Source organism: Thermobia domestica, chromosome 4 (genome assembly GCF_964235325.1).
Source record: "Thermobia domestica chromosome 4, izTheDome1.hap1.1, whole genome shotgun sequence".
NCBI classification, from domain to species: Eukaryota; Metazoa; Arthropoda; class Insecta; order Zygentoma; family Lepismatidae; genus Thermobia; species Thermobia domestica.
The window spans coordinates 13,729,167-13,744,248 of NC_137457.1; the positions used below are offsets into that span (position 1 = coordinate 13,729,167).

A 15,082-nucleotide genomic window follows, 5' to 3' on the forward strand; every position below is an offset into this window, starting at 1 on the left:
ATCAGCAGGGTTGCCAATTCAGAGTGTTAATTTATGAAAAATACGATTTCCCTAGTTCCCCTTACAGAGGCTTCATTTGACTAGTTATCTGTAAAAATGAAAAATTCGTTCTTCTGCTCCATAGTTTTCAAGTCACTCCAACTTAAAAAACTGAAAATTAACGACAGAACATCCATACGTATGAGTTATGAGTCAATTTATATGTTTTGCAAAAACAACAACAAAAAAAACCTTCGGTTACATCTGGCAACACTGTGTGTTTTCTAGTGTACTTCAATCGTTGCTTTCTAGTTTAACAATATATACATGAGCAAGGCTTCATTTTGGTAGAACCATTATTTGTGTATCACTTCAGGTTTAAAAGTTCTACTATCCCAAACTCCGGGTTGCATTGTATATTGGACACCCTGTATTAGTGAATTACATTTAACCCTTTTAAATTCATTCGCATATTTTATATGATTGGGTAGTACCTTCTTTATTCGATTGAAAAGGTACTAATAAACTTTTTACATCATTTGTTTGTTTTTTCAAGATTGGATGATTGTAGAACATGTTATGTATGGTTTGATGCCTTTCTGCGTCGAGACATAGAGTGTGATGACGTCATAACTTAAAACAAAGGATTTTTTGTTAGGTCTATTATTATTATTTTTTGGCAAGCTTATTTTTGCACCTAGGAGATTGAAATTTTGCATACATATTCAGTGTAATCTTTCGTATTTTAAGATTTGTTTCAGATCTCTGAGTAAGAGAGGAGGGTCCAGAGGGGCAAAAATTAAAAAAAAAATTTAACAAAAAATTCATTTTCTCCCAATTTTTCCGCCTCAGATAAATGATAGAAAGCATGCAAATTGTACTGTTTTAAAGGTTGCTTTATTTTGACGAGAATGAGGTACGAACTATGATCCTAGAGTAAATAGGGATGTATCAGAAAGTTTTTACCTGAGATCCTGTTTTATAAGGGAATCTGGTACATTGAGGGGATATTCTTAGCACATTGGTAATTATTTTTTACCTTACTTTTCAAGATAGAAGCCAGAAATTTTGCAGGTACATTCAGGATATCCTTTGGTATATTTTAGTTTATTCTAAGATCTGTGCGTTAACACAGGGGTCCGGAGGGCATAAAAATTAAAAAGAAAAATCCCGATTTTTCTGAAACTTTCCAGCCTCAGGGTCATGAGAGGGAAATATGAGTGGCACTGTTTGAAAGGCTATTCTATTCCGTAGAGAATGAGATACAAATCAAGATTCTAGGATAAATACGGATGATGCTATAGCTGCTTGACTGAAAGTCTATAATTTACATTAAAAAGCATAAACTTAAAAGGGTTCAACAATTCTGGATTTTAGAGAAATGAATCTCGATTCCTTTCTTCGCAATAAACTTAATTTATTCTTATTTGTTTCTTAAGTATTTTTATTCTACTTGCACTGTAAACACCTTATAGTTATGCTATTTTTAAAGCACAGGATTGCAAGAAATAACGACGAAATACTATTTAATATAATTTAATCAAGATGATATAAATGTATAATTGAAAAATAATCTCAATTTACTGACAAAAAATTCCTGGAGCTGCTCTGTCTCACAGCATTAAATTAAATAGCATTACAAATTTTCTGCTATTCTTTCAGAAACGTTTTTTTTTTTTTTTTTTGTTTTCAAGATTTGATCCCTGAAGAGAGTGTAAATTAAAACGTTTGCAATTGGTGCACGTAAATAATTAACATTAGGAAATGACAAACATTTGGTGCACACTGTTTAATCTACTTGTATGAAATTTGAAATTCTGCCCAATGAGCTAGAGGAACGAATACTATTTTTACATTTATTATATTTGGATACAAATTCACCAACTTTGTCATATGACAGATTTTGTTCAAAATATATTTACTCTAGAATTACCAGATCCGTAACTTGTATGCCAAATACTAAACGGAGCTGAAATTTGCTCTCTTTCATTTGAAGTTATTGTTATACAATATCTATTAAATTCCATTTAATATCTCGTACTGAACTGTAGAATAAAAATATTAACTTTCTTTTTCTCGAAATTTATTCTAAATGGTTACAGACAGAGGCTCAACAATTTAATGTAAAAACACCTGTAGTTAGAAATACGTCATATATCTGGTTTGACAAGTGTCAAATAACACCTGTTGCATCGAGTTGTTAGTTGTAGTCCATTGAACAAACTCCATACTATATGGGGACCAGTGAACTGAGGAGACTCTGATAGTGAGAAATTGACAACCTTTCTATTTTCGAAAAAATAAACAAAAAAATCAGGCTTGGTTACGTGGTGCGAGTGTAACGTAAAGTAGCAAGTGTGTTGGGTTTATCAATAAGCATATTGTTCAACTTGATGACTCTACAAAAAATCACGGCAGAACTACATCGGCGAGGAGGAAAACTGGCCTAAAAAGAAAAAGACATTCGCATGTATCGCCTAGAATGAAGGCGGATTTTCAATCAAAATAGTCGTCTGGCTGCGGTGCAAGTGACAGAGGAATTGAACCAGCATCAGTCGTCAGCTATATCGACAATCAGAGTTCGCCCCGAACTGTGTGACATGGACATATAGAAATAGGATTGCACAGAGAAAACTGCTAATAAAGGTCCATAGTGCTTTACCACGATTCCAATGGTGAGGCAAACATACAACATTGACCACTGCTTTATCGGATGAGTCATCACTTACCTGATATTAACCATGTGATTTGTTCATAAGCAACGGATTTCCAAAGAAGCGTGTAATCTACAGTGCTTCCGCCCAACCATGAAGATGGTATGATGCTACGGACTGCAATATCCTACGGACGGTTTTACGTGGGTCTTCTGCTGTACTTACGGTTGCGTCACTCTCCATGATGTGCTGCACCCGGGATGGTATAATATCCACTTGCTACCATCCACAACCCCTATGACGACTTCAAAAATTCTATGAGGTTTTCCCGTTGCAACAGAGCTTTTCTGATGACGACAGGTGGTTCAGTGGCATATTAATCTGGTAGATTGCATTTTTGACGTGTTTCCACTAAATTCATAAGCCACTGTAATGACATGGGCATTACTAAATCAGGGACACTTGATATGCTACAGGGGCCGCGGTGGCTCAGTGGTAGAGCGTTCACCTCTGGTGCTTGGGGTCCCAGGTTCGATCCCAGCCTCCGCCAAGTGAACTTTGTGGTGGACAAACACCGTGTGCGTGGGTTTTTTCGGGGTTCTCCCGTTTCCTCCCGCTTTCTTCATTCCACCATTTCATTCATTTCCCATAATCACCGTCTCATTTAGCCTAACCGGCATAACCGTGGGACGTAACTCAAAGATTTAATTTCATTTCATTGATATGCTACATGTGAATCTCGGCATAGTCTTGACTGCGTATTATCATATTTAATTATTTATGTCTACTTTTAGAATTAAAGTCAGTTGATTCACTAAATGTGAGACTATCATGTTCCTTATTAACATCTTCGTTTTATTGATATAAAATATTTCTGTCATCTGATATGATGTCTACCCATTTTTTTTTTTAAAGTTACAATGGGCAAAGACAGGCAAGGGAGACGGTGTGACGTCAGGCGTCCTCCTACCTTTTCACATCCATTTTTATCCCTGGTAACGCATACGTAATAGCTAGTATATAACTTAGCACTAATACAAGTTTAATAACTGTAGATGTGAAAGCTCATAAAAAGCAATCGAAATGGGAGGAAAATGGAAGATATAATGTAAACCAATGTGATGTGTAGGATATTCAAATTATCGATTTTAAAAATTAAATTTGAGTGTTGCTACGTAAATACTTAGAAATTCTCTCTTGCTGCGTTAGAGAGACACTTTCATTCGTTACTGAAATTGTTTAATTACTATTGATAAGAAACAGGATGTGGTGTAAGTTATTCTGAGTGGTTCAGAATAAAGGATCTGGGGTTGAAGTATGTATTTAGAAACATTTTTATTCTTCCAATTTGCATGATTACCTAAAAATGTATTCGAACAATTGCATTCTATAGACTCGAAAGGTCTTTCAGATTGTAGTGGAAAATTATTGGTTGTTATTACTTATTAACCTGCATTTGTTGCTAGCCTATATTCTTTAGATTTCTGTCAAGTATTCAAGTATTGCAACTTCTTCTCCAGTCAAATATTAATAATTATCTGCATTAAAATTCCTATAGGTTATTTGCAGCACTGGTTATGTCAGTCATATACAGGGTGTATCAAAAAGACTTTACAGTTTTGAAAACTCATATTGGTTGATTGGTATCATTTTGTATCAAAATACATCAAGTTTTGATTCACGTAGTACACTAGCTCAGAAACAAGCCATCTTAACGGCAGTTGCAACAAAGAGCTGCCTTTACTGGTTCCGAGCGTGTTATCCGTGTTTTTTTTTGTTTTGTTTTGTTTTGTTTTGTTTGAAGAATCCAAGTCTGCAGCTGTGCAACGCAATTTTTGTACAAAGTATGGTAAAGATCCTTCCAGTAGGCCTATCATTTACCAGTGGCAGAAATGTTTCATTGAAACTGGATGTTCGGTAAGATACAACAAATCTTCAGGTCGTTTCCGTACGCAGGCCTGTTGCCAGCCCAAAAATGTAGGGGGGAGGCTGAAGTTAGGGGGGCCGATCCAACCATATTATAGTTCATCATCATATTATAGTTATTTTGCAAGAGTACCTTGAAATTTTTAGGGGGGCAGCCAAAATTTAGGGGGGGCCGGCAACCCTAGATCACCCCTGGATACGGGCCTGTCCGTACGTCTGAAGACGTTAAAGAACAAGGGAGACTTCAGATGGGATGTGTGCTGCGTCACAAATCCAAGCCACATTGAACATTTTTAGGTATAAGGTAAAATAAATAAAATAAAATAAACGTGATGTATTTTGCTTCAAAATGACATGAAAACCATGTCTGTAAGCTAAATAAATAAATCAATTTGACTTTCCAAAGTTGTAAAATCCTTTCAAATACATCCTGTATTTGGCACTGAATGAAAAGTTTCTTTGCATAATTTTCCAAAGGAGTCAAGCCTAAATTCAAGAATATGAAACGAAATTACTTTTTCATTCATCATGTCCAAAGAAAAATGTAAGACAATCTCTTTTAAAATAATTGAATTAATACTTGGCACCACAATCCCCGAAATGATATTACTGGAAAGATGTCGTATCTTCAACTCCATTACTTATATTCAACGAGTCCCTCTGGCTCGTAGGGCCCCAGGATCGACTAGAGTTCCAGCCACGCATCGCGTTCTCTTTTAGTGGACAAGCATCACGTGTGTGTGTATTCTATTAGTTCTCCAATTTCGTCATTCTACCATTACACTCATTTCATCATCACTGCATTCTTAAGCCTCGGTGCATTATTCTGAGTACTTAAAAAAAAAAAAAATCGGTATTAAGGCTTAAAGCTTAAATTACACCAGATTGTCGTTAAGTAGGCTTCGATCTTTGGTTTGCTGTTCTCTATCAGTTAATTAAGCAACGTAATATTCTCACTTTATTACCAATATTATACCTAAAATCTTTACTAATTTGAAAACTTGAACACTAAGCAACTGTGTGGAAATCATAATATTTGCTCAAGAGTATTAAAGGAACGTATATTTTCTAATGAAACAAGTCTTTCATACTGCATGTTATGCAAATAAATATATGTTTGTACGTAATAACTATACGTCAATCTGGTTTGAGTTAGCCTTACTTTAGTAATTTAGCATCCAAAAAGAAAAAAAAAATCTCTGACGAGAGCACAAAGCTCTTTTAATTAAACCATTGATGTGTAACATTTTCTCCAAGTTGCTAGACATAATGCTTTATTAGACACGGTTATACTATATCTTATTGTGTTTCTTTCAGTTATAATAATCTTCTATAAAATGCACTTGTGTGCAGTCATCTCACTAAGTTTAAACCTTCAACAATACGTTTTGTTGGCATTTGTTATTGAGTATTAATCATATGAAGTACTCTTAGTATTCCTTATAATATTAATTACAATTAATTTTTCTTAATGCTCATTACCCAGTTTATCTAGTAAGATTATGCAATATAAATATACATCTCATATATACAATTAAATGAACTTACACATAATTTTATTAAAATAGTGATAAATCTTTCCCACACCTTGACACAGGTAAATCATTTGTAGGTACTGAAATGCAAGGTTTAATCAAAAGTCTTGCAATATATATATATATATATATATATATATATATATATATATATATATATATATATATATATATATATATATAGTACAATGAAAACACGTTTAACATTCAAAGTTATGTTCCTCTGTATTGGTCTGTCTGCTGCCATCTTCCTGTCAGTTACTTGATTCGACGTCGATATCACTTCTTGTTTTTAGAAACAAAGAAATCAGTCAGTGGTGGTTTCCACTCATGCTGGTTGGTGAAATATTGTGATTTCGCAAAGAGCACAATTGACCGAAACAGAGAGTAATCCAAAGAGGCAAAATGAGGACTATATGTTGCATCTATTAGATGCCATAAAGCTCTAACATTTTTGTTGTGGTTTTCGAACTGAATGAGGTTTTGTGTTATCCTGTTGCTGCAGTGCGCGCTTCCGCTTCACCAATGCAATGTATTCCTTTTTTTTTTTTCGTAATGTAGCATACACACGCTTCATATGTTTAGAGTAGAGGTGACATTGAGGGTGCGATCGATAGAAACTAAGTAAATTATCTCTTCGTAGTTCCTCCACACACGCAACATGACTTTATGCTCGGAACGGTCCTATCTTGAAGTTGCCAATTTTGGGAATTTAATCTTGCCAAACTACTCTTTTTGAACTTTCGGATTCCAGGAGGATCACTCATTTTTCGTCACGTATGACAATGCGTTTCAGGAAACACAGATCACGCGGCTTTTGCAGGCACACATTTCTCGTAATCTGGGCCTGAAGTGAGGTCAACTCATGTGGCACAAATCATATGTGTTGGTTTATCATAAGTTGAAATTTTGCGTCTTATCTTACTTTCTGACGAGATGCCTTAGTCTGCCAGCCATTCTCTCCTGTACATAACCAATAAATACTACCTAGAAATCTTCCTAGTTCACACTTATCGTCAGAATTTTGTTCTGTATGATCCTTTTAAAACAATGCACTCACCATCAGAATCAATAAAAGAAGCAAGAACTGAACTGAAAGAATCAGAAGTGATATAATGTTGAGAAGATATAATGTGCGATTTATCTACTTCAAATGTATCATTCAGACGGAACATTATCAGTTTGTGAAGAAGTTTTATGGCGTGTTCAGTGAACAAGTTTGTCAAGTACACCTTTTTCCATTTCGGAGTATTTCATGTTCAAGATCTCGGCCTGGAGCTCCTTTCAGAGTTTAAAAAGACTTGATGTCCAGATATTGTAAGTAGATTGTATAATTGAAAAACCAAGTTAAATTCTACATTATTTAAGTCTTCCGTACAAATTTTGCATCTTTTTTTCACAAACTTGGTAATTGGACCTGATTCCATTACGGCATGAACGTCCTATGCTTACTTACATTTTTTTTTTTACCTTAAACTATTTATCCACAAAGCACATGAAATAAGGAAACTAAAGCTTGTGAGTTATTGACTGGTATTCAAAAATCTAAAACGCAGTTCCAATAATCGAAACAGAAGTTTCGCTCTGATATTATCTGGTTCAGGAGAAAGTAATTTTGGAAATTTCTGCTACGCCTGTGTGCAAAATGCATATTTGATTTTTGAAAAAAAAAAAAAAAATCTTAGAAAACTTAAACGTTCCACATTTCGGTTAGTTCGTAAATTGCTATTTGCTATGCGGGAATATGTATAATACACTTTAAGTCTTACTATTAAAATGTGGAGAACGTATTATTATTGTTCAAGAAGGGTCGGGGGCGACGACTAATGGATTTTCGCATGTAATGATAATAAATGCTTATTTATGATTAAGTAAATAATTCAGTCTTTTTGCTTGAAATGTTGCTTATGTATCCCAGAACTATCTTTTCTTAGAAATACGTACTATTTACATTATAAGTAGAAAGTGTATGTGTAGAAATTTTGCGAAATAAATTTCACTTTTAAGTGACTGATTGCTGGCGCATTTACTGCATCTTAACAAATAACATTACAGTAAAATTAATTTGTAACAATTGAAAGCTAATTGTAACTATATCTGAACTTTGTTGTTGTTCTGTTTTATAGATTTTGATGATACTGATAAAAATGTTAAGAAAGAAGAAAAAATCAAAGGTAATATTTTTATTTATGAACATATTTATATTAATTTATTCCAAAACTAACATTTAAACATTAAGTATTATTTACATTCTACGTATTGTTTTATGCAGTCTCTATATATTGTTTTAAATCACATATTTTACTATTTTATAGTAACAACTGTACTTTTTTGAGATAATCAGATTTCGATATTTTAGAATTATTGGTGTTACTGTTTGCTCGTAATTTTATGTTAACCACCCTACAATGTCAAACAAAATGGCTATATTGTTACCTTATGCAAGCAGTTTTTAACTCGTACCGGTGTTATTAGTGTAATATACAGTATATTGTCGTGGTCTTGGGAATTCCTTACTCAAAACATGTGATCCTTCTTGGAGAACAACTATAAATACGAACAGTTCTGAAATTGTAACTCGAACTTGTTGGAATGTTCTTTAGTTAAGAATAAAGCTGCAGACAATAACACTTTCTCTATTCAAAAATTCTATTATTACCACAGTAGCACAACCAAAATAAAATTTAACAAAAAAATCACATGGGTTCAAAACATGCTTTCATTCAAATAAAATAAAATAAATATTATTTTAGTAAAATGCTTTTCTTTAAGAAATAATAAACAAAATGAAACCAATTTAAGAAAAATAGAAATTAATCCATTTTTGGATAAAAGTACTTTTAAAAATATATATTTATGATTGACTATTGCTCTCATATAGAGTTAGTTTTTAAAGTCTTCAAAATTATCATAACATTATTACACTATGTTGCTTTCATAACATGTCATTATTTTTTCTTATTGGTATAAATGAAAGTGTGTTTACATATAATATTACATGAAAATTTTGAAAATTTTAAACTGATTGCATTATGAGAACCCTCCCTTTGCTTTTCTACTTTAGTCATACATAAGTAGAAATGATTTTTAAAATGATTTTCTTGCATTTTTTCTTCTTGTTTTACTTTTCAGTAGGATTTGTTATATTTTGTTTGTTACTTTTTAAATAAGGAATAATATATTTCTAATATTTTGTTTTGAAGAAAGTAGAATTGAAATCAAACATTTTATTTTTATTTATTACTTTTTACATTGTAGTTATAGTTAAATTCATTTTCTATCTTTGCACAGTTTTGATCGTTTGGTTTTTTACATACTTACTAAGACTCGGTGTCCTTTGACGTTATACTTCATTTGAAGAAAAGAATCATAAAGTACTGTTAGTTAAACCAAGTAGTTGTGTTACATGTACACCACGAGAAGAAGTTCGGTTTTCCGTGCTGTTAAATTTACTCAATTGTTATTGCAACCGGTAGTAGTAGTACATTTATACCACTTATGTTTTCAGTATGAATATTAGAGTAGGGATAGAACATATTCTCGGGACGTTAAATCTATTACAGAAAGGCTGTCTTGTTATGTCAAGCAGTTTCCACTCTATAAAAATCAATGTTAAAACCAAACTCCTATCGTGTTTGCTCTTTGTAGAACAATAATAAAACTTCCTAGTTTCGTAGAGACTTAAGAACGGAAATGAAAAGTGTTCTTGGGACGTTTAATTGATTGCACGTAACAGTTTCTCTTTGTATTTTACCTTTTTTACTCTATAGTAATCAATCTCAAAAACAGAAGTGGTTCATTTTTGTCACTTTCGGTTTTAAAATATGGAGACTTTAAGTTTAACGTCTCACAAGTATGCTCATTGGGTTAAGGAAAACGATGATTAAAGGAAATAAATAATGATGCAGGAATTGGTAGAATGATAATGTAGGAGAGGAAAGGGAATACCCCGAGAAAATCCACGGGCACGATGTTGTTCATCACAAACTTGTTTCGCCCGGGATGGAACTAGGGTTCCCACGGACCAGAAGTAAGGACTCCACTACTAAGCCATCGTGCCCCTACATTTTCGGTTTGAGTAGAGATGTTAGAGTGGAGATGAAATATCTTCCTGGGACACTTAATTTGAATGCAAGAAACCGCTCCTCGCAATATGTTAAGAGTTTTCACTCTATAACGATTGGGGCCGCAAGGGCTCAGTTTTACAGCGATCACCTCTAGTGCATGGGATCCTTGGTTCGATGATTGAGCTTTGTGGTGGACAAACTCCGTGTGCGTGGGTTTTCTTAGGGTTCTACCGTTTCCTCCCACTTTATTCATTTCTCATCATCGCCTCCTCGTTTTTACCTAGCCGGCATAACTGTGGGAGGTAAAACTTAAAAAGACTTCTTTTCATTTTCTATAATGATTGATGTTTAAATTGGACTGGATTTCTGCCACTTACGCTTATAGCAGAGAGATTAGAGTGAAAATGGAAGATATTTCTATGACGCTTAATCTATTACCTTTAACCGTTTCTTGATATATATTACGATCAAAGTTAATCTCGGAGTGCTTTGTTTTCTGTCAATTCCGGTTTGAGTAAAGTGTTAAGGTACGAAGTGGTTCCTATTCTTAAAACATTAAATCGATTCCAAGAAACCGTTTATCGCTAAATACTATCCATTTTGCTATAAGTAGATCAATCCTGAAACTGGTAGCAGTAGTGGATTTCAACCACTTCCGGTCTTAATAGAGAGTTAAGCATGGAGATCCAGTATATTCTTGTTGTTCTTAATCGATTGCAGAATACTGCATATCTCTACCTATTACCATACAGCGATTAACATTTAATTAAAAAATGTTAGATTGTATCACATCATGTTTATGTATCTTGTTCAAAAGGTAACTCGATTGTTAATTTTTGACTTTCTACATCTTCAACAAATTTGCTCATAATTTATGAAGTAGCTTTCGAGATGTTTTGTCTCCCGAACGAACTGACATTGTAAATATATAAGTGAATTCGGGTAAATCAATCTTCTTAAAGCATAGTATAATACATTCATAATTAACAATCAAATATTGTATTGTCAAACAACTCATATTGCTGTGCAAAATTTCATAATTGAATGACGTTGGGGAATAAGTTAAATTAATTTTATATACTTGTAATTGTGATTCCTGAAAATATTTTGTACTTACTAGCTTTCGGCTTACTCCTAGAGCCTTGTTCACTTAGGATGAAAGTAGGAGAAAAAGCAATGAAGACCGCGGAAAAAAAAGCAAGAAAAGAGAACGGACTCATCGAGGTAGAGCAGTAACAATAATACTTTAACTTAGCTCCTAGTCACATGTCGAACACTAGTGTAGCACGCTGTGGAACAGCGGGGTCAATTTTTGTATTCTTTTGTTCTTGTAAGGAAGATATGCAGCTCATATTGATATTCTTTTTCTGTAGAAATGTTGTGGTATTTTTCAATTACTATCTCTTATTTTTTGCTTAACCCGCCCTTATGTATGCTAAGTTTTGACCTTTTTTTTAATCAAAATAAAGAAATAATCAAAAACAATTTTAACTATTTTATATTTGGCTCCAAATAAAGGGACACCATAGTTTAATGGTTAGAGCATTGAATTCATGTCCGCCTAGTCCCGGGTTCGATTCCTGGCCTGTGCTTCCCAATTTTCGGCATCCACCCAGTGTCGTGAGACGAACTGTGGAGTCATGTAAAAACAAGACGTGACGACCAGTAGTTCTAGAAAGCTCCTGATGAACCTGTTAAAGACAGGGCATCACAGCATTCTGATCACGTGTTCACCTCTATACTGGACGTAGTTTAGCCGGTTACTAGCAGATGGCGCTGGAGCAGGCTTAGGCTTACTAATGGACCGTTACGCCTAGTGGATTGATTTTCTATTTGGTTCTAATTAAAACTGTTAAATCAACAATATTGTGTTTCCTTGAAATGCCTCGATAGAAATGGAACTTAGTGTTCTGCTTTAACATCTTTTACATGTTCTTTTGACTTGTATTTTTGCTATGTCTACGTAACCTCATTGAACAACTGCACTTTATCTCATGTACTCCTTTCTTTTATTGGGATTGGTGTAGTGGCTCTTAAATTGGGTGATAATCTTTACCAAATTTTAAGACGTTTCTATGTTGTGGGAAAGCCATACTGAGTATAAATATTAATTAATACAGTTGTCAATGTGCGGAATATAGGTAGTTGAACCCACTTTTTTTCGGTGGTTTGAGTTCAAGTCTGTTAGAACGTGTGTTCCTTTTAAGCTTATTATACCAAATCAATGGAATGAAAACAGAATATTCATTCATTCAGTTTCAACAAGCGCTCAGTCTCTTCATTTAAATATAACTTTAATGAAGTAAATACTTGGCATGTGAAGAAAGTTTTCGCTAGTTTCACTTTGATAATTGATGACTGTAGAATCTATATATGATCTATATATTGTGTATCTGCAATGGACTTATAGTGGATGCTGGTATATATATCTACTGGTATATATATATATATATATACAGTACCGTATATTGCGTTCTAGGTTCAAGTATATATATCTTATCTAATATATATCAAATAAAGAGTTTGTTTGTTTGTCTGTCTGTCTTTGTGCGGTCTGGGGACCAGACGAGTGGACCGAGACTTACCAAATTTTGGTCAGGGGTACCTTGACCAAGTCCCCAGATGAATACGAAACACCTTTTTCAAATTTCGAACCAGGGGGGTCTCAGGGGGGCGTTTACCGGAACCGACTTGGGAACCAGACAAATTGACCGAGAGTTACCAAATTTTAGTCACGAATACCTTGGTCCAGGCACCAGACCAGAGTTATACGTTTTTGCCAAAATTCGAACCCAGGGGGTCTAAGGGAAGCGTTTACCAGGACATGTAAAAGTAGTAGAAAATAACCGATATTAGTGTCGAATTCATAGTTTTCGGGATCACTGAAATCAATGGTGACATTTCCATTAGCGATGACTTGCAAATTTATTTACAGTTGCATGCGGGCTAGCTGTCAGCGGGGGGGGGGGGGATCCGAGACATGTAAGAGATAGCGCAAAATATCCGATATTAGTATCAAATACATAGTTTTCGCGGTTGCTTAAATGAATGGTGATACTCCCACAGGCGTTGACTTCCATATATAGCCCCCGTGCGAAGCATGGGTATATTCAACTAGTATATATATATATATATATATATATATATATATGTATACCTACTTCATTTTCATGTTCCACGGTAAACTTCAAATTAGTGCAAATTTGATTTAGAATGCTCGTTAATGAATACAATTGCGATCTTTCTTTGTACAGAACAGATATACCTATAGTATCACAAACTACTTAGTTAATGTTCTTTAGGGATATTATTTTCAAAAGTATGAAGAGCTATGTTGACCAGGAACCTCAAGAGAAAAGGGAATGCTCATTTGAAAGCCTTCTAAGTATTAATGTTTACTTCGAAAAAGAAAGTATTTTTTGATAAAATGATTCAACAAGCTCTAGTATTTAATTTATTTTAGAAGTTTAAGTTTCTTCATGTACAAGGTGGAGGTCACAGATTCAAAGAGCAGTTCAGGTGGAATAAATTGTTAAATATCTGCTACATGGATTGAAACCATTTTAATAAAGTTAGCGTCGAGAAGATTGCATGTTTACTGTCTTATTTCGTTGCTGTTTTAATGCGATATGTAAAATAATATTTAACTTTTTGCAGAATTTAATTAGCCATATTTTTACCTTGTAGATAGGATGTCACTGTCCTGATATGATATGTCTTAGAAACATCTGCTTTATGAATTTTTGGAAGTACATGGATCATGGCTAAAAATAAATCTGCGATTTTAATTGATCTGACTACAAAGTTACCCAGTATCTCCGATAAGGTTATAGCTCGGTTTATGATAACTACTACTTTTTGTAAAAGTTTGGTTGTTAACATTTGGCATAGATATGCCGACGATTTATTTCTACTGTATAAAGAAAAGTTAAAATTGAATTTATGAGGAAGTAAACTAGACCAGATACAAGCTAACTTGATGTTTTCCGTGGGATGCGAAAATAGCAACTAAACATTAAAAGACACGACAACTTTGTTACCAGCGTTCACCATAAACTCACGACATAAGCCTACAAAATATATATCTATAGATCCGCACACTCATCAATGACCAAAGCAAATATATGAGGTATAAATACATATTGTGTGTGCTATAAGTCTTGCTTCATTGGAGTAAGATTTAAATGAAGAAATCGATTACTTGATGAAATATGTAGAATAAATGTATATCTTGTTTACACTTCAGAGTTTACGCAATATTGTTTTCGTACATGTATTGAACTACTAAAAAGCTTTGGAAAACATTATCATTTATTTTAAGACGTCTTCAACCCTTATAAACGAAAAGTCAGGAATATGCAAGGTAAAGTGCAGTTTCCTGAAGGGGTATACAGATACGACAAAAATGAACTGAAAAATACGACCCAATGAACATCTTAGAGATATTAAAGCAGAACACTCTGTTTGAGGCCTGTTTAGACATTTAAAAGAAGCACTTCACAATATTGTTGATTCAAAAATGTTATTTGCAACCAAATATGAAATGTTTTTGAAAATTACTTTATATTCTTTAGTAACTTCAAAACGTGATATGTATATATAAAAGGATTGATTCTATATATATAGAAGGCAATAATTAAAGAGCAGACACAACATTGCCAAGAAAGCTCAATATGAACGGCTAGTTTTTCCCTACGTTATGAAAAGAATACACAAATTTATACCGCCATTCCACGGTGCGCTGCACCCCTTTCCAATGTGTGTGGCTAATATCTAAGACAAGGTGCTCTTACTGCTCTACCACGGTGGATCCGTTAGCTTTTACTTTGTCCCGATATTTTAATTGTTTTTCCTACTATTTTTCACACTTGAACAAATCTACAGGTGAGAACTGAAAGCTAAGCAGTACAAATTATTTTCT

At 33.9% G+C, this 15,082-nt stretch overlaps 1 protein-coding gene across 1 annotated transcript in view; it reads left to right on the top strand.

Moving 5' to 3' along the window:
• LOC145683250 (uncharacterized) overlaps positions 1-15,082 on the top strand; it is a 102,260-nt gene that overhangs the window by 18,594 nt on the left and 68,584 nt on the right. Inside the window, exon 3 of the mRNA XM_081754622.1 lies at positions 8,221-8,268. Within this exon, the coding sequence (XP_081610748.1) occupies positions 8,221-8,268 (48 nt within the window). The remainder of the gene's footprint in view (positions 1-8,220; positions 8,269-15,082) is intronic.